The sequence below is a fragment of the Bactrocera neohumeralis genome, chromosome 4, assembly GCF_024586455.1.
Source record: "Bactrocera neohumeralis isolate Rockhampton chromosome 4, APGP_CSIRO_Bneo_wtdbg2-racon-allhic-juicebox.fasta_v2, whole genome shotgun sequence".
NCBI lineage: Eukaryota > Metazoa > Arthropoda > Insecta > Diptera > Tephritidae > Bactrocera > Bactrocera neohumeralis.
Window position 1 is genome coordinate 66,664,783 of NC_065921.1, and position 24,566 is coordinate 66,689,348.

Sequence of the window (24,566 nt, forward strand, 5' to 3'; positions counted from 1 at the left end):
AAACATACTGTTGACTTCGGCCTGATCAATTATTCAAAAATATTGTTTAAAAATTATGTTTAGACTATAAGTAGGTAAAGTGTTGAGAATTTCTATATACATATGTATGTATGTAGAATGCAAATATCAGTAGATTTTATTCTAGTTAGTGCTTTATGCTAATCATTTCGGCAAATGCAGTTTTCGCCGAGGGCTATGGTATGATTTATGTACATAAGTTGCAGACACTTGTTACGTTCACATTTACCGAAGCCTAACCTAAAAAATAATATACATATGTATAACACACAATAATAAGAATACTAAATACGCCAATAATTTATAATATCCGAAATATTTTTTTCAGTATTTATTTTAAAAATTGTTAAAACTCCCCAAGTGTTCAATTCTTATCAAATTCCACATTCTACGATTAGTCTAATTCTGAATGCAAAAGTCAAAGTATCGAATTTATTTCATTAGCTACTGAAACACTTTTTCATGTACATATGTATGTATGTATGTATATCGGAAGATGGGTGTCTACATACATATGTACATATGTATAATAATGCCATAAAATGTAAATAATAACAACAGCCAATATACATACATATGTACATACGTATAACTGAACAGATCGCGCTGCAGCGAGATCACTGAAAGTGAATACGATCTGACGATTTCTGCGTTTACACGAACGTTGTCTGATGCCAAAACATACGATCCGAATTGTATGCTAACCCCTCTGAGGAAAGTAATACCATGCGTTTTGTGTGAAGTGTGGCTGTGGAGGAGAATGATTTTAAGCAGCGTGCGACGTAGGTTGTGTAATTTTAGAATTCTTCTTAATAATGTATGAGTGGTTTATTTTCGAAAAAGTGTTTTGATTCAAGCGAATGTACGACTAAGTAGACGAGAAATCAAAGAAAAACCAATTAAAGAAAGCGAAAGCGAATCAAGTGTGTAAACGGGAGTGAGAATAAGTGGGAAATACGGTTATGATCGAACATTTTGAGTTTAATAATGTTGATATTGAATTTTCTCGTTGATAAATATATTAAAAAAGTAATAAAAAATATTTACTTATGCTAAAAAATATTTTTAAATTAAATAAATAATTTGAAAAGTCTTGGCTTACTTCTAAATACAATTATGAAGCTAGAAAAATATCTTTATTGAGTAGATAAAAAATTATTTTATATACAAAAACTCTATTCTATAAAAATATATCTATAAATAATTTAAAATTCTGCGCAAAATTTTAAAATAAATATTTTTAATTAAAGAAAAATTAAAAACAAAAATAAAAATATATGTACATATGTATGTATATTTTTTTAACTGAATGAAAAAAAAATAAATAACTTAATTCTATAAAAATGTACCGATAAATAATTTAAAATTAAAAGCAAAATTTTAAAATAAATTTTTAAGGACTTGCTTTTGATGAACAATTAAAAACAAAATAAAAATATATTTTTTTAATTGAAAAAAAAATAAAGATGTCTCAATTTTATAAAAATATGTATATCTATAATTAATTTAAAATTCTGAGCTAAATTTTAAAATAGATATTTTAATGATATTTTTAGTTAAAGAAAAATTAAAAAAAATAAATAAAAATGTATGTACATATGTATGTATGTATGTATATTTTTTAACTGAATAAAAAAAAATAAATAACTTAATTCTATAAAAATGTACCAATAAATAATTTAAAATTAAAAGCAAAATTTTAAAATAAATTTTTAAGGACTTGCTTTTGATGAACAATTAAAAACAAAATAAAAAAAATAAAAATATATTTTTTTAATTGAAAAAAAAATAAAGATTACTCAATTCTAAAAAAATTTATCTGTAATTAATTTAAAATTCTGAGCTAAATTTTAACATAAATATTTTCAATATTTTTTTTTATATAAGAAAATGTTTTAATGAAAAATTAAAAAAAAAAATTAAAGTGAGTATTATATTTTTAATTTAAACAAAAAAATAAAAATATATAAAATGTTTTAATTTTACTAGTGAAAATTTAAAAAGTTAGTGTAAGTTTCTTAATAATGTATTTAAATAAGATTAGTAATTTAAAATAATTTTAAATAGATTTGTGTAAATAATTTTTCATATTCCTAAAAGTTCGTAAAGAAATATTAACAGAAATGTTTGTATATAGTTTTAGTAAAATTTTCAATACACATACTAAAGATAATTATTTTATGCAATTTGTAATCTACAATATATACTACACCTGCCTACAAAAATTTTGTTTTATTACACAATTCTAAATGCGAGTTTATTTTTATTGAGAAGTGAAGAATCACGCAAATATTCCAGCCCAAAGCAAATTACTTGCTTTGATAAAAACGAGGAGAAATAACTCAGCATGTTGCCACTTTTAATGAGCTGCAAGCGAATTAATATCCTAAATTGATGGGCGGAAGTGAGTTTGCAATAAAAAACTTAATTTGATTATGCTAATGGCAGCTTAAAAAGCATAATTAATGGAAAATTTTCATAATTTTCATTGAGCAGCATTTGTAATGGAAATTTTTGTTTTTAAATGCTATATTTAAAACTTTGCGCGAAGATCATATAAATTTGTAAATTATGGTACCGAACATGTTTAGAAATAACAAATTGATATATAGACTTCGTAAATGATAAAATAAAAAAATACATACAAATATAACTTCAAAACGATAACCTCAAATAAATTATACATATTTGTAATAAAAAAGTCTTTATTACTTAAAAAAAATATTTTTAAAAAAATGCAAAGTTGTCGCTTATGGTGTTAGGGAGGAAAAAAGCATGTGTGCGTGTAACGAAAATTTTTTTTTGCTGTTCATGGGATCAGAGTCCCATATTTTTGAACATTTATTCTTACATATGTAAAATTGTACGAGGAATCGAATGGAAAATTTGAAAAAAAAAGTTGGTGAAAAAGCACAAAAACTGTTTTTTTTTTGAGATTTTGAAAATATATTTATCAGAAAGCTGAGAGTTTTTTACATAAAATTGTATAACTTCAAAATTTTTTGCACTCAATTTTCAGGTCGTTAAAAAATAAAAGAAATAGTAATTTTTTTGTTCGATCGAAATACGGGTACAAAACCATGTCGCCAATTGATGGAATGGCCCACATGTTAAAGTTTATTGAATCCTATTACTGAAATTTGAAAAGTTTCAAAAATTTTACATGCCACAAAAATAATAAAATTTTAATTTCGTGCCTAATTACACACACATTTTTCACCTCCTAACAACCAGAGCGATTATTTTTCGTCATTCAACTCAAATATTTCTTATACTTGTAGAACACAGGCACATACGCAGATAACTAAAAAAATCAAATTTTACATAATTAAACATTTGATTGCCTTATTTTCGTGATGAAAAATGCTCGAATTATATGTAAACATTTGGTAATTTCTAAAAATGAAATACGAACCTTCTATTTATTGCTTACTTGTGTTGTGCTGAGTGAAATGATCTGCGTTATTTGAGAATTTGCTGTTGGCAGGCGGCCAATTTTCGAAAGGCACGACAAATTGGGATGCACGCTCGTGAGTGAAAATTTAACACAGGAGAGCGAGTACAAGTATGAAAAAATGAGAAAAGCTTGCAGAGCAAAGCATTGCAGTGACACAGAGAGAGATAGAGATACAGAGAGCGGGAGAGTGGTCGAAATAATGAACGTTAGAGAGAAGAAAAAACAAGAGGAAATGTACACTATTTTTTCATGATTAGGATTCAATATAAAGAAACAAAATTTCGTTTATTATTGACAGTAAATGAATATAAACATTATTCCATGAAATAAAATTTCATATTTTGGTAGAAAATTCTTTTTTATCTAATATGATTTGGTGTAATTTGAGATCGACTGTCAGAACTACGCTTATTAAGGGATTTGTCTCAATAATATAAATTCATATTTATAAATTCAGAAATAATATTTTCCGACATCAAGTAAAAATTTTTCAAAACCATAAAAAAAAATTAAATACTTTTTAAGTAAACTAGAATTGAGTGTAAAATGAGAGAACACAGGCATCTTTCGCTCGTTTTGGCAAAATTTGCACCTGATCTTTTGACAATATCAGCACTTCCTTATCGCATATTATCAACTTTCATTACAAAGTTCTTTTCTGAAAAAATATTTATAATTCATTACACTAAAATTTTTTAAATCTCGAATGCTTTTGGACCAATATTTCAAATATGTACATACATATAAACCCAAAAAGTTATAGTATTATCTCGAGGTTTGAATTTTGCTATTATTAGCAATTAAGGTTTCTGTTAGTGGTAAATACTTTCTATGACTTGTCTCTTGAATATAATATAATCTTATACCCTGCACAGGGTATATTAAGTTTGCCACGAAGTTTATAACACTCTGAAAGAAACGTCGGAAACCCTATAAATTTACTGCGTGCAGAGCTGAGTTGATTTAACCATGTCCTTCTGTCTGTATAAACGCGATTTAGTCACTCATCAAGAAATTGCTCAGCAATCGGAATCAAGTTATTGTATGGAAAGCTTTTTATCTGATAAGATATTTGCTCGGAATTTCGCAGGGGTTATTGTCTATAGCAATAATGTAATGTTCGAAGAAATTGTTCAGATCGGAACACTAATTGCTATAGTTGTGGCTGTCCTACAAACCGAACAATCGGAATCATGTTCTTGTAAACAAATTTTAATACCTTGTGGTGTATTAAAGCAATCGAAATTAACATTTTGCACCTCTGAAACCCACCTAACCCTCTGTGGAATGGGAGAAATTCAACCAACTATAAATCAACCAAAAATATACATTCGTGGGAGCCAAGCCGCTAGTGGAACGACTGTTTCTTTGACGACAGGAGATATTTCGTCTTGCCCTCGTTCACTACCAGACCCATTTGCTTCACTTCCTTATCCAGTCTGGAGAAAGCAGAACTAACGGCGCGGTTGTTGTGGCCAATGATATCAATATCATCGGCGTACGCCAGAACTTGCACACTCTTATAAAAGATTGTACCTTCACTACATATAAAAACATATCCTTTTCATTGAGGGCACTTTTTACGTGGCGGGTACCAAACCCAGCTCATAAGCCTCGGGAAGGGTGGTTCCCCTTCTCACATTGACTTGCCTTCTTACGGATGTTTTTAAGCTACTCGGAGGATACTCCGTCTAAGACCGCAAGTCGTGAGCTGCTTGAGCCATATGTAAAACAATCGTTTCTGGCCACTCCCAAGTGAATGATGCTCAGAGAACTTTCCTCCCTTGTGTGAACTTCTGTACATGACTCCATCCTCCCGAAACTTTCATTACTGTTATTATTAATACATAGTTATTCTTTTTCTTAAAACAAAATATTTTTAAAGCTAAAATATATAAAGCTATGCTTATTCTGAATGATCTTTAAAAATATATTGTATTCTTCTTTTGCAGGTTTTCTAACAACGCTAGCAATGTGTCGCTTTCTCCAATAACTTGTGTAAAAAGTATTAGTTATCAAATTATATAAAAAAGTCTGATTAAAGGAGGTGTATTTGAAAATAAAAACAACAACAAAATGCTTCAACATACCGCCACGGATTTCTACGACTTGGCTGCCGCCAATGCTGCCGTATTGAGTGCGCGTCAAACGCCACCATACAGTCCGACGGGCTTGATCAGCGCAGGAGCGGTTCTTAGCAATAACAATAACAACAATACAAGCAATAATAATTTAGACATGTTGGGACACAATGGCAGCATTATCGGACCTGCCGGCGGTGGTGGTGGCGCTGGTCATATCGGCAATACGAACGGTGGCAGCAATGGACGTGAAACGTTGCCCAGTTTTGGCTTCACGCAAGAGCAAGTGGCTTGCGTGTGTGAGGTGAGTTGGAAGGCAATGAAAATGTTTAAGTTACTAACTAATATATATGTAGTTAAATAGACGAAAAGTTTGATAATTTTCAATTTTGTTGCTTTATATGTGTTTGTTTTAGGTACTGCAACAAGCTGGCAACATCGAAAGACTGGGCCGCTTCCTTTGGTCCTTACCGCAATGTGATAAACTGCAATTGAACGAGTCTGTGCTGAAAGCGAAGGCCGTTGTTGCATTCCATCGTGGACAGTATAAGGAGTTATATCGTCTGCTCGAGCATCATCAATTCTCACCACATAATCATGCCAAATTGCAGGCGCTATGGTTGAAAGGTGAATATACACGTCATTTTATTTACTTAAGGCGTAATGTTATATGTTTTTATGTGTTGTTAATAACAATAATATTTTTTGTTTGATTTGTGTATTAATTTTGAACACTTTTATTTGATTCGAAATGTAGCGCATTATGTGGAAGCCGAAAAACTGCGCGGAAGACCTTTAGGTGCTGTTGGTAAATATCGCGTACGTCGCAAATTTCCACTGCCACGCACAATTTGGGATGGCGAAGAGACGAGTTACTGCTTCAAGGTGAGTGAGTGAGTGAGTCTCTAAATGTGTGCGCGTGTGTGCGTCTGTATGACTTGCTGAATTTCGGGAGACGGGCAGGCATACAGCGTTGCATTTAAAGTTTATGCACGGTGAGGGTAACTTTTTTAATTGCTGCTGCCGTTAAAGTTCCTTCACACACATGAGCCTTCGTTCGCTCTACTTTTCAAATAAAGGGGGAAATTTTGAACGCATGAAATCGTAGTAGTGTCGGAACTTGTTTCTCGAAATGAAGTTAAAACTTTTACGTGTCCTGCCGCATTTCATATGTGCGTTTGCAGGTTGTTAAGTCGGATTGATAATCAGCAACAATTAAGCTGGCTTAAAGACAACAGCTTGGCAGCGCTTTAAAGCTTCTGGGTGGCTAGGGAAGTATATTTGCAGTAGTGCTTGTTACAGAAATGGCTTCATTTGATTAACTTATGACCTTTTAAAGTTGTATAAGTGAAATTTTACAAATATGTATGTACATATGTATAAACATTTTATTTTTTCTCTTTTCCACGCTTTGCAAATAACTCAATGTTGAAATTTGTAAATTGCCACAGAAATATTTTTGATAAAATACTTGTTCTATTAATACTTTATATGTAAATATGTATGTATATGAATTGGTGTAATTTTAGATGTATGTATGTACATATGTTTTTCTAAAAAAATCTTTGTGATTTCGACAAAGTATACGAAGCGATTTACATAACTTATTTTAAAGTGAAAACACGACCTTATTAGTGTAGTAAGTAACAATAAACGAACGTGACTTTTAATATAAATAAATAAATTTGTTACAATAAAAATAAATTTCGATGAATTATATAGTTTAAAACATTTTTGAGCCATAAATTGTATTTTGAATGGTGTAAAAAATAAAAAAATCATCTCAGTCTTATAAAATTGTTATTGTTATTGTAAAATGGCATAATTAATAAAAACCATATATTTCTCTTCCCGCAGGAGAAATCTCGCTCTGTATTAAGAGACTGGTATGCACACAATCCATATCCTTCCCCGCGTGAGAAACGTGAATTAGCAGAGGCTACAGGACTGACAACCACACAGGTCGGTAAACAAATTTTGACAATAGAAGATCTTAAAAAAATATATTTTACTAATTATTTTTATAAAATGCCTACATGTGTGTAAAATATATTAAAATCATAATTGCAACACTAATTATAATTTTAATTCAAAAATTTTGGTTTAAAAATTCGACTTTTAATTACATTTTTAATTTTTTAAATGCTTTTAAATTTTAACCTCAACATCTTCGATTAAAAATTAAATTTATATTTTTTATTTTAAAAATAATTTTTCAATTTTAATTTTAAAAATTAAATTTATATTTTTATTTAATTTTTCCAATTTTAATTTTAAAAATTAAATTTTTATTTAATTTTTCAATTTTAATTTTAAAAATTTCAAATTTTTAATTCCAATTTTTTGAAAAAAAAAAAATTAAATATGCAATATGTTGAGAGTAAATATTGAAAATTTTATTTTTTTATAATTGAAATTTTATTTTTTTTTACTTAATAGGAACAATTATAAATTTAATCGCATAATCAGAACGAAAAATTTGTATAAAATTAATCGTTTGAATTATTAGTTTCACGACTACTGCTCTAGTTCATTGAAGATGATGGGTCTGTGCGCCCTCAAGTATAAACATTTTTTTTAATTATAATTATTTTTTTATTACTTTTTTTTTAAGTATTATTTTTTTTATTATTTTACCTTTATGCATGGGATTAGTTCTTTTCTGTCTGGTATTTGGATTTAAAATAAAAGTTTTAATACGGTTTTTGCGAATAAAAATATACATTTTATTAATTTTTCAATCTCATATTTGAGATTATATTACTTTTATTTCAATCCATTGTTTGGGTTTAAAAATTATTTTTTATTAAGATTTTCGGGACTACAAAAAATATTAAAATGTTAATACAATTATTTTTAAAGCATTATTTGCAACACTCATAGCAATACATTTATAATTTTTATAGACAAATTTGTGAAATTTTTATTTTACTGCTAAAAAATTATAAATTTAATTCAAAATTTCTGAAACCAAAAACAAAGACACTTCAAACTTTCAAATTATGAATTAAAAAAAATATATACATTTCAAATTATTTTTTAAACCATACTTCTACAAAAAAAAACTAAAAACAAATTAAAAAAATATACAAATTAATGCTGTTAATTATTTTTATGAAAAGTTCATACAAAAACATAAAAATATGATACATTTCTAATAAAAAAATAATCAAAAATCAGAACTAACAGCTTTTTTTCGTAATGCAATATAATTTTAATAATGTACACATATAATAAAAAATATAAAATATTAAAAATGTAAAATAATTAAAAATAAAAACCATTTTTTATTCATAATTTAACTTTTATAACTATAAAAGAGACAAATGTTAACACAAAAAAATATATTTAGAAATAATGATTTTCCAAAACTTTTGGCATTTCATTGTCAGCTTTATCTTTTTTATTTTTAGTAATAGTAATAGCAATTTCTAAATAAAATAAAAATATTTTAACTTAAGAATTTATTTTAAGAAAACAAGATTTTACATATTTTTTGTTGGTACACTGCAAAAAGATTACTCCCAAATGTAATTTGTTCTCTTAAATAAATATTTATGCTCACCTTCAGCGTTTAGCGTAATTTTCACATTTTTGAAATTTTTAAAATTTTCAATGTCAAAATCGCCACTATTTTCTTAACATACATAGATGTGTATGTTCATAGATATTAACGTATTTACGTGTTATTTATACATTTGTGTAGCATTTGCTTTGCTTTATATTAATTTATCAATTTCACCACTTAATCGTTCTCTGTTTCTCGCTTGAATGCAGCTAATTAAGTTGTGTTTTGTAACAAATGACCGAAATTTGATTAATCATTTAGATGGCCTGGTTCAAATGTTTAAGTACATATGTACATATGTATGTATGTATGTATGTACATACATTAGAGTGATTCAAAAAAAAAATTTTAAAGTTTGATTATTTTTGGGAAAATTTTTTATTTCTTATGAATTTTATAACTCAATGAAAAAAAAATAGTATGAATAGATTTTTGGAGGGGCTTTCTTAGAGGTGTCTAGGAACCTATTTTTCAGAGTACCAAACGAAAAAAAAAAATTTTTTTTTGATCCACCCTAATATGCATTGATGTTTGACGATGAATATCTCGTAAACGCTTAACTTAATCGAAAAATCAAATAAGACCATTTTTATAGAGCAGTAAATTTCCTACAAAACTGTGAATTTCATCATTCATAATAATTTTTTTTTCATTGAGTTATAAAATTCATAAGAAATAAACAATTTTCCCAAAAATAATCAAACTTTAACTGTTAATATCTTTTAAACGTTTGGGTTTACGAAAAAATCATAATAGTACATATATAATTGAATTTAAAACAAATTAATATATATTATTATTTAATTATTTATTAACAAAAAAATTTTAAATAAAGAAAATTCAAATTACTAAAAAATAGAAACCATCAACATATGTATACATTTGTACATATGTATATACAATTATTTACATACAAAAAGAAAATAAAAATTAAAAATATAAAAGCAAACAAATTTTAACATAAATAATAATAACTCAAATAAGTTTATATTTAATTGTTAATTTAAAATTTTTCCGATTGCAGGTTTCAAATTGGTTTAAAAATCGCAGACAACGGGATCGCGCTGCCGAACACAAAGAGTAAGTAAAATCAATTTAATATAAAAAATCTATTTCAGAAAAAATATATAGAAAAATTAAGAAAAAAGCTGAAATAAGGCGCACAATTTGCTATTTTACACTCTCTCATGCTAAAAATTACGTTATGTGTCGTTAATTTTAACAACAATATTACGCAAATTATCTAAAATGTTGTGTGAAAATATAAAAAAAAAATATTTGTATTAAGATGTCATTACTTTGGCACTGGGGGGTGCAACCCTGAATGCGACAGTTACAGACGTTTTAATTTTTGCAAAACCAAATGCAACAAAAAATATTTGCATATGCAATTTCAACTAAAATAAATAACCGTATAATTAGTGTCAGGGTTGTGAAAATATGTAAAATTCGCTTTTTTGTTTTTACAAATGAGATGCGGTGAAAGAAAGCGCATGGAAAATTCGCCACAAGATCATTTTTGCATCCGCGGGCAGTACAAGCGGCATGACCTTGGCAATAAGCGATACACAAAAAAAAAAAGAAAAAACAAAACATAAAGCTTCAGTTACATACATATGTATGTATGTATGATGTATGTATGTACATTTGAGCACACACCCACATCAGCAGCGGTTGCTCACACCCCGAACGCTGCCACCGAGTGCTTACGAGCCGTCACAAGAACTATTCATTTTCATGAATTTCATGAATTTGAGACAAAACAGCTTTTTGGACAAGCACAAACGAACAAATACCAAAATCACAACAACAACAACAATAATAATAATAGCGAAACAAATAGCAATAATAATGTCAAGCAAATAACATTGCACGAGATATGGTATGAACGCGCTGCTGGTGGTCAGTTGTTCTCAGGCTCTTCTTCTTGTTCTCGCTGCTGTCAAATTTGTTCGGCTGAGGCAGTGAAGGCATAAAAACAGAAAAATCCAATCTTCATATTTATTTGCCACTTCATATTATATGTACATATGTATATATAGTATATGTGTGTATGTACATATGTACACATGTATGTATGTACATATGGCAGTGTGCGTGTGTTCGTTTTTTAATAAAGTCCTCACATTTGTCGTCAGTTTCTCAAAGTATGTGTCAGAGTACTACGAAATTCATATTTCATAAAATATTATTTTTTTCCATATGTCAATATACACACACATACATACATATAACCAATATATGTATGTATAGTATTTTATGTTATATTAAATGAAATATGATTTCTCTAAAATAGCCAACAAGCATATTTTTAATGTTGCATGTTTCAAATAAATGAGCAATTAAGTGTAGGTGATATGAGCACAGCAGCTGACATTGGAAATTAATGAAGAAACGCGTTGAAAAAAGCTAGACTATTAATTAGATTTTATGACTAAATTATGTGGATGTATGCAACACTTTCCAAAATATATTGAATATTAACACAAGCTCGAAATTTGCAGAAAAGATCTAGTGTTTCATAAATTTCTTCTAGCTATTCTATCTATTCAGGTTTACCGCCTTGAGTTGAATAGTTTTACAAAGAATTTTTTGTTTCAAATCCTTTTATTTTTACAAGCCTGAGATTCATTTCTTAGAAAAGTTCAACACTAATACTCACAATAACAAAAAGTTATTCTTGCTTTACTGTTAATAATATTTTGGGGGCTTTTTGGCATCCTCGTCTTTCATTTTCCACCCAGAGAACAATGGCAAAAGCCTAATTTATTTTGTTTATAAAATGGTTATATATTGGTTATAAAATGGTTATATATTGGTTATAAAATGGTTATATATTGGCTATAAAATGGTTATATATTGGTTATAAAATGGTTATATATTGGCTATAAAATGGTTATATATTGGTTATATCTGACAGCGAAAGCTTTTATGCTACATACTCTTTCAGACTGTTTATCTGATTGTTTCGGTTGATATTCAAAAGTACTAAACATTTTGCTTAAAATGCCTATTTTATTAAAGGATTACAGAAAAAGATGGGAAAAGTTAGGTTAAACTGCCTACCTATAACGGCCCAAAATTTTGTACCTAGTTAATTATTGCTATAAATAAATCCAATTTTAAACCGTCTTATTTTTCATTATATTTATCTTTCTCCCAAACTCTTATGGCGGTCTAAATGTAACGAGTTAGCTACCAAAATAACTCTCACTGCTGCGTTGTTTTCGAAAGAAAATCTTAACAAACATTTGCAAACACAAAAATATTTCTCACTTTCCTTAAAATGCCAAACCAATTTCCATTCCCATGCAAATGCTAAATCGTTTTCCTTTATCGAAAATAAAATTTCCCTTTCAATATTTATTTTAAATAAAACATCTGCTTGCTTCACATCTAAATAAATATTTGCAAAGCCCGCTCAAACATGTGTGCGTAGAAGCAGCGAAAAAACGATCAAAGATCGCACACAACAACCACAAACAGCGAAGAATGCATCAACTTGACTCCGACATCTTTCCGACGTCCTTTCGAGTGCGCGTCAAACAGATCCGACGGCAATGATAAATACACTTAGGAACAAATACATAAGCATACTTAAAGTAATTGCTAATATGTACTCACAGTTTTCGTATTGTTCGCTGAGGACTCTCTTCTGCTGCACTTAGCGGCCATTTTCTTAACACACACATATCTGTGTATTTGTTGAAGTGTGTGTTTCGCTTCGATGCATTCAAATGTCCTGCTGGAGGTCAGCAAGAAAAGCAGCACTGTCGATTGTACGTATGTATGTGTTTGGTTTGGTTGATTGACTTCCTGACTGCATTGTTTGTAAGCACTTCAGCGCACTTTTGCCAATGTGTATGCCGACAATTGGTTAGCGCAAAGGAGTGTTTAGCGCCGTCTTGTAAGGGCGGCAAGTTTAATATGAAAATTTGTATAGTTGAAAATTTATTTTTACAAAACCAAATATTCGATTTTTAATTTTTTCTAACTGCGCTTAAATATGCTCCTAGTTCAATTATACTGGAAATATTAATACATATATTTTTTACTTTTTATAATGCTGAGCACCCAGAAGGAAACGTCAGAGGTCGTCAGCAAGACGAGCTGAGCCGATTTAGCTATCTGTTTGTATATATGTATATTAGCAAAGAACTAGTTTTTGTGATATAGATGTAATTTTGCAGACGTCCTTTCCTCCAAAAAAAAAATGCGATATCGGACCACTATAGCGCATATCTACCATACAGGCTGGCCGCTCAGAATCAACTCCCTATATGTTAATCATTAGACAAGACACCGTGGCGAGTTTAGCTCGGATTATTGTTCAAAGCAATGCAACAATTTCTGGATAACTTGATCAGCTAGGGCTATAACATGTAACTTCCCACCTCAAAGTGACCATTGGCCGATTGCGATTTCAGATTAAGTTACAAATACTCGTATAGCTATAAGAAAAGGCACTGTTAAGGATTATAATACTTCGGTGCAGCCGAAGTTAATTTTTTTCTTGAAGTGAGGCTTGAATTCATTTAGGCCACCATAAAAATACGTTTTAAGGATGTATGTAAAGTAGTAAAGTAGGACTACGTGGTAACTTTCTTTTTTTTTAATTTTGCAAACCAAATAAAGTCGCTCGGGATCAAACATAGAAGACACAGTGTATGGTAGTTAAGCAGTTGTCATTGTGTGTTTTCTGCTATTCGACGTCGAATCTACTTTGCCTTCTATACTACTGTGCCCAAAAAATAAGGTGACATTTGACATCAAAATATTCATTAGTGTTTGAGATACGTGTCGTTTTGTGAGCTGCTAAAAGTGAGTTTTTCGTTTTTTGCGATGTCGAAATTTGTTGAGCAAAGAATTTGCAGAAAGCCTTTGGTGATGAGGCTATGTCTAAAAAAAATGTTTACAAGTGGTATAGTGAGTTCCAAGCCGGCCGTGAACGTGTCGAAGACGAAGAGCGTCCAAGGCGACCATCAACCTCAACCGACGACGCTCACGTTCAACAAATCAAAGATTTGGTGTTGAAAAACCGGCGATTAACAATTAGAGACCTTGCTGATGAAGTTGGCATATCGAAATTCTCAGCCAATACCATTTTGAAGGATGTTTTGGGCCTCAAGCGCGTCAAATCTCGACTGGTACCGAAAACATTGAATTTTTTGGAAAAAAGGCGTCACGTTAAAGTGTGTAAAATGATGCTTTCCGACTACCAGGGTGTCATGAAACGCATTATAACTGGCGATGAGACTTGGATCTATGCTTTCGACTCCGAAACAACCGATCAATCGAGCGAATATCGTACCAAAAGAGAGCCGAGACAAAAAAAATCGCGCCAAAGTCGCTCAAAAATCAAGGTCATGTTGACTGGTTTCTTCGATTATCGTGGTGTTGTGCACTATGAATTCCTTCCAACCGGTCAAACAGTCAAAATGGAATATTATTTGAACGTTATGCGTCGTTTGCGTAACGCTATCCGCCTAAATAGGCCGGAATTTTGAAAAGACAATTCTTGGTTTTTACACCACGATAATGCACCATCCCATACTGCCCTCGTAATTCGTGATCATTTCGCCAAAAACTCAACCCATATCATTCCGCAACCACCGTATTCACCTGATCTGGCGCCGTGCGACTTCTGGCTGTTCACCAAAAGACCGCTCCGGGGACACCGTTTTTATACGATAGAGGAGATTCAAGCCGCAGCGAAGACGGAACTGAAGGCCATCCCGGAAAGTGACTACAACCAGTGTTTCGAAGATTGGAAAATCCGTTGGCATAAGTGCATAGCATCGGGAGGGGATTACTTTAAAGGGGATGAAATTGATTTGGAAGAATAAATAAGTCACAGTTGCGCTTTTTCTTTTTGGATAGCAAAAGCTAGACACATCTTGCCGACAGCTTTCCCTTGTCCACTATTATATGTGCTTTTTTTAATATGCTCGAGCTATTTCGCTCACCTTCAATCGACTGTCTCTTAATATAGGATTGCGAACTTTCTGTCCCTCTGCACGTAGAAGAAGGGTGACCATAAAAATCCAACCCAAAGTGCTCTTGTATTTGACTGCGCTCAAAAACTAGAATGAAACCTCTTACCGATATATTTTTTGATTAAAATTCGCTTCCATATGCAATCCAAATAAATATACATACAGGTCTGATTCGGCTAACAAAAGTCGACAAGGTTTTGACAATAGCCGCGAATAATAGTAGAGTCATTGGCCGGTGAGGATAGGTGCAATCGAACCGCACTTGCTTGCACTGCTGAAACTCTCAAACAATTTAATTATAAATCAATTTGTTTTAAATATAACCAAAACTGTCTAAATTCGAACAGGTGTACTTGTTAAGGGTCTAGGAATTGACGCTTAGTAATATTTCGGAAATATAAATTTATATAAAATATTAAAGCTTGTGTGCTATATTTTTTCAAGCATATACATATGTATCTATGTACTATATAAATAATATAGTAAATAAATAGTAATACCAAAGGCAATGAAATTTTCCTACCAACATAATATGAACTTTAGCTGCCCAAAAACATCAAAATAAAAGACTAAACAAACAAAAATGAGCATAACGTACATACATATGTACATACATACTTATATTGGATATCGAATTACGATTTTGTCTACGTTTCCAGCAACACTTATTAACTACAAAAATACACACATACGTGCATACATATGTATGTACATAAGTTGATTCATAAAAGCACACACATTAGCAAGAAATAAAGTGGAATAAAAGCGAAAATGGCCAAAAAGAGTGGCAAAAGTAGAAGTTTGGTGAACAAAAGTTTACTTTGAGGCACATAAATCTAGTATATACATATACCGTTACTATATGCTTTTTGTACACATTCAAATATGTTTGCATTAGGGTGAGTAAAAAACTGAAATTTTTCTGCTTGGTACTCTGCGAAATAGGTTCTTCTTAGACACTTTCCAAAAAAGAGACCTTAATTGAAATGAGAATATCTCTGCCTTACTGTTTTCTATTTTTTCATAACAGATAAATAATATCGCTTTCAACCACTTGAAAAAACCTGCCGTTTCATAGATTTTATAGGAAATTGAAATCTCTTACGAGTTTTTCGTTAATCTAACCGTTTAAAGATATTATCGCTTGAAGTTTGGTTATTGTAATTCAAGCTTTTTTTACAATGAAACAAAAAATCAGCAATAAATCGGAAAGCTTAAGTTTTAAAAATTTGAAAAATTGGTCTTTATTATTATTTTTCACTTAAGTTAAGGGTTTACGAGATTTTCATGGTCAAAGATCATATGTTTGTGTATATGTATATATGTGTATATATATACATATATTTTTTTAATTATAAAAGGCCATTCCGTTTCAAATGAAGAACTCATACTTTTTAGAATACCAAGCGGTGAAAAAATTTTTGATTTTTTTGACACACCCTAATATACATATAAATTAAATATAGTCAATATTCGAACCTTTATGTAAGCCCGATATGACTGAATGTCCTTTACAGTTGTTATTTTGTTCATATGTATGTATGTATATGCATATACTGCCACCTTATACATTATATACATACTATATGTACATACTACATACATATGTATATCCACATTTAGGTTAGTTTTGGCATATAAAGTACAATATTATGCTCGTAATGACATTTTATCAAGTTGAGTAAGGCAAGTGAACTCAAACGAAAAGGACAAGAAAAAAACACATAAAAAATCAGGCAAGGCATTGTCATAAGTCAATAGTGAAAAGCCGAGCGCTGCTCAGTTTTCTGTCTAATTATTACTTGAACAATCGTTTAGTACATGTTTTTTTATACTCTCGCAACAAAGTTGCTAAGGAGAGTATTATAGTTTTGTTCACATAACGGTTGTTTGTAAGTCCTAAAACTAAAAGAGTCAGATATAGGGTTATATATACCAAAGTGATCAGGGTGACAAGTAGAGTTGAAATCCGGATGTCCGTCCGTCTGTCCGTCCGTCCGTCTGTCCGTTCGTCCGTCCGTACAAGCTGTAACTTGAGTAAAAATTGAAATATCATGATGAAACTTGGTTCACGTATTTCTTGGCTCCATAAGAAGGTTAAGTTCGAAAATGGGCAAAATCGGCCCACTGCCACGCCCACAAAATGGTGGAAACCGAAAACCTATAAAGTGTCATAACTAAGCCATAAATAAAGATATTAAAGTGAAATTTGGCACAAAGGATCGCATTAGAGAGGGGCATATTTGGACGTAATTTTTTTGGAAAAGTGGGCGTGGCCCCGCCCCCTACTAAGTTTTTTGTAAATATCTCGGAAACTATTATAGCTATGTCAACCAAACTCTTCAGAGTCGTTTTCTTAGGCATTTCCATATACAGTTCAAAAACGGAAGAAATCGGATAATAACCACGCCCACCTCCCATACAAAGGTTATGTTGAAAATCACTAAAAGTGCGTTAACCGACTAACAAAAAACGTCAGAAACACTAAATTTTACGGAAGAAATGGCAGAAGGAAGCTGTCTCCAGGCTTTTTTTAGAAATTGAAAATGGGCGTGGCGTCGCCTACTTATGGACCAAAAACCATATCTCAGGAACTACTCTGTCGATTTCAATGAAATTCGGTATATAATATTTTCTTCCTGATGACATGTACGAAATATGGGTGAAATCGGTTCACAACCACGCCTTCTTCCAATATAACGCTATTTTGAATTCCATCTGATGCCTTCTCTGTATAATATATAGTACATTAGGAACCAATGATGATAGCGGAATAAAACTTTACAAAAATACGGTATTTGAAAAATATGTAAATGATTTGATAATGAAATCTCGATTATCATTTTATCATGCGAGTATAAAATGTTCGGCATACGCCAGCAGCCCTTACACTTTGTTTTTTATGCCATAAGAATGATCAGTGACAGTTCTCAGGCAACTTTAACCTCAATCTCAAATAATTGTTTTTTAAAACAGGTTTTCAGCGTGTTTAATTAAATACCAAAGGGTATTGGCTTCAATTCTAATTTGAATTTTTGTATATTCCTGGTGATACCATAAATTAAAGGTCCAACTAATTAAAACCGACACCAAAAGGCTGATGGATTTTATGCCAATCTTTAATGTTTCCGATATACGCTCTGAGTTTCGCCTACGTACCAATACCCTCACCAAATGTAAGGATTCATGAATAGTTATTCTTTGCCAATTGTGGTTAGAATTTTAACAGTCTGGGTAGGTTAACACCAATAAGCCACCATTGTGTTTGGTTCTTTATGCCAAAAGGGTGCAGTTACTAGGTTCATGATAGTTATTCTTTACAGCGAATTTTAACAGACTCTGCGGCCTCACTATCGACACCTCCTCCAGTGTATCATATCATGGACCCCAGATGCTTACAGCGTAGTCTTGCCAATGCGGGACAAGTGCACAAGAAATGCTCCATTCTTTCCCTGGTGCCTTGCTCTAGACATTTCCTGCAATCTTCTCGATATATTGGGTTAGAATGACTCTGAACCACAAAATTTTATACATGTGAACATATTTAATGGCAGTTGAAAACCGGCTGGTAGTCTCCCAATCACTTATAGATTCCAAACTGGAAACTAGGCTATTTAGACTGTCCAACTCTTTTGTATTCCACTCCGGGGAATGAATTCGGATTTTTTATTTTTTATTAAAAGAGATTTAAAGTTGTTCTTTTTTAAGAAAGAGCGGGTATTTTGACGCAAAGTATTGTTATTACAAATTTGACTTCCAAATAAATTATTAAAAGATATTTGCTTATAAAGTATATAAGAAAGAAGTAAGATTCATGTTAGGATATTTAAAACATGTACATAAGTGTTTTGACATTTAAATATTTTTTTTATATTGAGGCTTAAAAGTTAATTTTGAAAATCTTCTTCTTTTTCTTTATTGGCGTAGACACCGCTTATGCGGTTATGGCCGAGTTTACAAAAGCTTTTTTCTTCTTTGTGAGTTATGGTTCGCCTTCTCACTTTAGCTCGCCTTCAAACGGATGTTTTTTGGCTACTCAGAGAATACTTGGTCTAGAACCGGAAGTTGTGATCTGTTAAGCCTTATGTAAAAGAATCGTTTCTGGCCACTCCCAAGTGAATGGCGCTCAGAGAACTTTCCTCACTTGATTTTCAATCTTCACCGTATTTAGGCAACTCAGCTTTCATATTTTTCAAAAAAGTTTCAGCTCGAGATTGATCCGTAGTTCCTTGTTTCAAAATGTAAATCGTAATAATTTATAAGTGTTCTTTCTTAACATTCTAGCACAAAATATTCTAAAAAATTAATAGTAAAGGTAGCAACAAATTTAGCTGAGAAGAAGGTTTTCTTTAAAAATATACATATGCAATTCTGTACCTAAAAACTCTTATTTAAACATACAAATATTTGTATCGTATACATGGTACCCGAAAATTGTAAATAAAACGCAAAATAATTAATTAATTATCAATATTTATTTTGTCGCCTTTAAAGTAATTCCCACCATATGTAATACACTTTATGACAACGATTTTTCCAGTCCTCGAAACACATTTCATAAACACTTTTGCGATAGTCTTCAGCTCCTTAAGCGAATTTTCTTTTCGATCGACTGAAAACTGTTTCCACGGAGAGGCAACTTCAGTTTAGGGAACAGAAAAAAATCACAAGAAGCCAAATCTCGTGAATACGGTGGTTTATTCACTGCGTTTTTGGCTTTTAATTCGGTCCATCGTACTCTTTTTGAAAAAACTTCAGAACGCGTTTCGTACCCAAAATATCCACCAAAGCTTGAGCTCTCTGGCCATCTCTCCAACACTTGCCTGTCGCTTTTCAAGCACCATATCCTTCACTTTGTTAATGTTTTTATCAGTTGAAGAGTTCGAGGGTCGTCTAGAACGAGCTATGTCTTCAACGATCTCTCGACCGTCTATGAAGGCTTTGAACCACTCCTAGCAATTAAAAACAGTTTTACCAACTAAGCAAATTACATTTTTTAAATATTATTTACCAGGGTAATTTAATTACTTTTTTTTACGTGCTTTTTTGTACCAATTTGTGTATGGAATAACAGTTAAAATAGTAAAACACTATATTCCAAAAACCAATTAAAATACATAGAAGTAAATCGTTAAAGGAAAATGGGTAAATAAACAACACTGAAAGTAGAAATAATTTTTTCAAGTGGGCATTTTTAGCAGTAACTATAGTTTAAGACAGTAGTTTCTTGTTGCAAATATTACTCCCGAACAAAGAGAAATTCTTTGTTACATACGCCAAAAGAACTAATAAAACTTATATCACAAATTTTCAGTCATAAAAGCAACAGCTTATTAGTTATTAAACGAGCTTAATCGCTTTTAAAAATTAAGCTCGGCTAAACGTATAACTCTGCTTTGTGGGTGGTCGCGTGCGCTGGCCCTTTTTGGCTTTAATAAGCTTATATTCTTAATGCGGCTTTAATTGCTGAGATTTTAACGTTTCACTTGTGCACACAAACTTACATACATATATACGTATATGTGCAACGGTTATAGTTTTTATTTTCTTTTTAAATTTGTTTCCTTCATCACAAATTTTTCTTAGCTGAATGAAGTTCAAAATTCATTGACGGGGAATTAATTCATAAATGTGTCGTTAAGCAGTTGTTATTGTTGGGCTGCCACTCGAGCACAGCTTTCGTGCAAGCGTCGCTATTTAAAATATGTACATATGTAAGTATGTACGTAGACACTACATCGCTGCCTTCTGCAGCAACTTGGCGCTCATCGAAAGTTTTGTTTTTCGTTCTGTAAGCATCTTTTAGCTTTTTGTTGTTGTTGGCACAAGTGCATTAGCTTGGAAATAAAAAAATTAAATACACTTGACTGGATTAAAAACAAACGATCGTCACGTGTTCGTCGCGCAACAAGCACAATGAGAGACTGGACAAAGAGAAATTGCTAAAAAGCGAGAATGTTAAAATTAAATTGTTTTTACTCTTATGGTTAAACTATTTTGTTCGTAGGAAAATCAAATGAACGGTGAAATAGTAAAAATAAGATCCCTAAACTATAGCAGCATATAATACTAAAGGAGATTTCGTTTCCAAAAAAGTATAGTCTAGGACACTCTGGTTGCTATATATCCACCACTGAACTGACATCTTAGCAGCTTTCTTCAGACTACTTTTGAAATATATTACGAAGCTCCGTCTGTCCGTCCATCCGTCTGTACAAGCGATAACTCGAGTAAACATTAAGATATTTTGATGAAACTTGTGACAAGTGTTTCTTGGCTAAAAAGTAAGGACGAGTTTGTATATCGGCGTTGTCGGACCATTGTCACGCCCATAAAAAGTGTGGCTCCGCCCTCTAGTAGGCTTACTGTACATATCTCATAAACCAAAGTAACAAAAACCAAATTCCTTTAGAGCAAATATTATAAGAGCTCTTATCGACATTGTGAAAATAATATAATAGCATTGGATCTTATCTTTATTATATCTTTACACAAAAAGTGCCTTTGAAGCTTGACACCTTATGACAAAAATCACCGAATCAAAACTCTTTAAGCCCCTTGGTGCCGATTGACTTTTAACGAAAATATGGGTCAATGTATGAGATATATAACTGATATTAGTATGTCTGTGTGTAACAAATGAGTTGAATCGGGTCAATACCTCCATATACCTAATATAAACATTTTCGATCTTCCTACCGCATATATCGGTCAGCAGAAACTTGATCTAAAACTCATATAACTAACGGGCCTTACGTACCTGAAGGTATTATACCTTCAAGATTATACCCGAAATTAGCCTTTCGTCATTGGTTTTATCATATTTTTATACCCTGAACAGGGTATATTAAGTTTGTCACGAAGTTTGTAATACCCAGAAGGAAGCGTCGGAGACCCTATAAAGTATATACATATATAAATGATCAGTATGTTGAGCTGAGTCGATTTAGCCATGTCCGTCGGTCTGTCTGTCCGTCTGTATATATACGAACTAGTCCCTCAGTTTTTGAGATATCGTTTTGAAAATTTGCAAACATCCATTTCTCTTCAAGAAGCTGCTCATTTGTCGGAACAGCCGATATCGGACAACTATAACATATAGCTGCCATATAAACTGAACGGTCGGAATCAAGTTCTTGTATGGAAAACTTTCACATTTGACAATGTATCTTCTCGAAATTTGGTATAGATTATTTTCTAAGGCAATAATGTAATCTCCGAAAAAAATTGCAGATCGGTTAACTGTAGAGAATAGCTGCCATACAAACCGAACGATCGGAATCAAGGGCTTGTATGGAAAACTTTCACATTTGACAATATATCTTCACGAAATTTGGTATAAATTATTTTCTAAGGCACCAATGTAATCTCTGAAAAAATTGTTCAGATCGGATTACTATAACGTATAGCTTCCATACAAACTGAACACATAGTTACTAAAAGAAATGCACCTGTGCCCAAGTTAACGTTTTTTCTTGTTTGCCATGATTTTGTATTTATCTTTCAGAAATAATATACATATGTTGTTCCCTTTATGCCAATTTCTTAATTTTGTTTGGCCTCATGTGAATATTCTTAAAATCATTGACCATGGAGAAAATATAATAAGTATCTCTCTCCAGAGATGAAGATATCTTCAGTTGTCTGAAGTTGTGTAGAAGGACTTGAGTTTGATCGATCAGTTTCTATATAAGGTTGTACCGTTGGGTTAAAAAATAATTCATACCGATTTTCATGAAGATATCTTGTCAAATAAGGGCTTTAGTTGCGACAACCAGCTATCGGGTGATTTTTTAAGAGCTTGATAACTTTTTTTAAAAAAAAACGCATAAAATTTGCAAAATCTCATCGGTTCTTTATTTGAAACGTTAGATTGGTTCATGACATTTACTTTTTGAAGATAATTTCATTTAAATGTTGACCGCGGCTGCGTCTTAGGTGGTCCATTCGGAAAGTCCAATTTTGGGCAACTTTTTCGAGCATTTCGGCCGGAATAGCCCGAATTTCTTCGGAAATGTTGTCTTCCAAAGCTGGAATAGTTGCTGGCTTATTTCTGTAGACTTTAGACTTGACGTAGCCCCACAAAAAATAGTCTAAAGGCGTTAAATCGCATGATCTTGGTGGCCAACTTACGGGTCCATTTCTTGAGATGAATTGTTCTCCGAAGTTTTCCTTCAAAATGGCCATAGAATCGCGAGCTGTGTGGCATGTAGCGCCATCTTGTTGAAACCACATGAGTCAACATTTAAATGAAATTATCTTCAAAAAGTAAATGTCATGAACCAATCTAACGTTTCAAATAAAGAACCGATGAGATTTTGCAAATTTTATGCGTTTTTTTTTTAAAAAAAGTTATCAAGCTCTTAAAAAATCACCCGATATAAGTTAGCACCCCATACATTCAAAAAGTATCATATGATGCATTAATATCATATGATACATAGTAATATAATATGACACCACTAAATCGCTGAGAGTGCGACACGTGTAGTGGCAACCTGTGGGAAGCGCTCCGTCAGCAAACTCCGTACCCGTTGCAGCGGCAAACATAGGTCTAGAGTTAAGTATAATTAATTGTAAATTTTAGTTTTTAAGCGGAATTCAATAAAGGAACAACATAGCTCCCGAAAAACATTTTTTTTATTAAAAGTAACTAAACGTTTTTTAACTTACATATATTGGCGTTTTTTAACAAGGAGCTGCTTATTGGCAAGAAATGTGTGTACTTATGTAAAATTTCAGTTCGATATTTCAAAAATTGAGGCACATATGTACAGATGTATGTATGTATATACAGGCGAACAGATCGTAACACTGATCATTGTTATAATTTTTATAGAGTCTACCACGTTCCCATTTGAGTATTACAAACTTCGTGACAAACTTAATATACCTTGTTCAGAGCATAAATACAAAACTTGAGTAGAGCAAGTTGGCCATGAGAGTATATTCTACCAGAATATGCTAATAAAATATGTGTTACATACTATACCATATAAATATGTAAGTATGTACGTACATATTTATGATCATTGAGAACATCAAAGCGAAGACTCAAAAGTAGCTTAAGGGCGCTTCAAGAGCACAAAGCTGCATCGCGCCAACAACATGCCACCCTTTATCGTTAAAGTGTTAATCTTGTCACCAGACAATTCGCAGCCGATGAACATGTGGAACGAATAACTACAAAAACAACACTAATGCATGGCTATGTTTGGAATTTGACTTACTTGTAGCACTGCACACATGCTCATACATTCATACATATGTATATTTACGCACTAACGATGGAAGTGCGAAGCTGTGAGTGACATTAAAACGCATACGAAACATTTAAGCGCATAGCCGGGCAATTTGTAATGATCTGTTGCTGCATAAAAATGTCGTAGTTCCTATATGGATACATACATACATACAGAGAGGAATGTAAGTAGGAAGATGCACTT

General features: G+C 31.8%; 1 protein-coding gene across 1 annotated transcript in view; it reads left to right on the top strand.

Annotated features, from left to right (window-relative positions):
* The window catches only part of LOC126757025 (protein sine oculis), an 81,610-nt gene that overhangs the window by 26,214 nt on the left and 30,830 nt on the right, over nt 1–24,566 (top strand). Inside the window, exons 2-6 of the mRNA XM_050470604.1 lie at nt 5,428–5,860; nt 5,973–6,183; nt 6,314–6,441; nt 7,414–7,518; nt 10,149–10,204. Coding sequence (XP_050326561.1) covers nt 5,552–5,860; nt 5,973–6,183; nt 6,314–6,441; nt 7,414–7,518; nt 10,149–10,204 — 809 coding nt within the window. The 5' untranslated portion in view covers nt 5,428–5,551. The remainder of the gene's footprint in view (nt 1–5,427; nt 5,861–5,972; nt 6,184–6,313; nt 6,442–7,413; nt 7,519–10,148; nt 10,205–24,566) is intronic.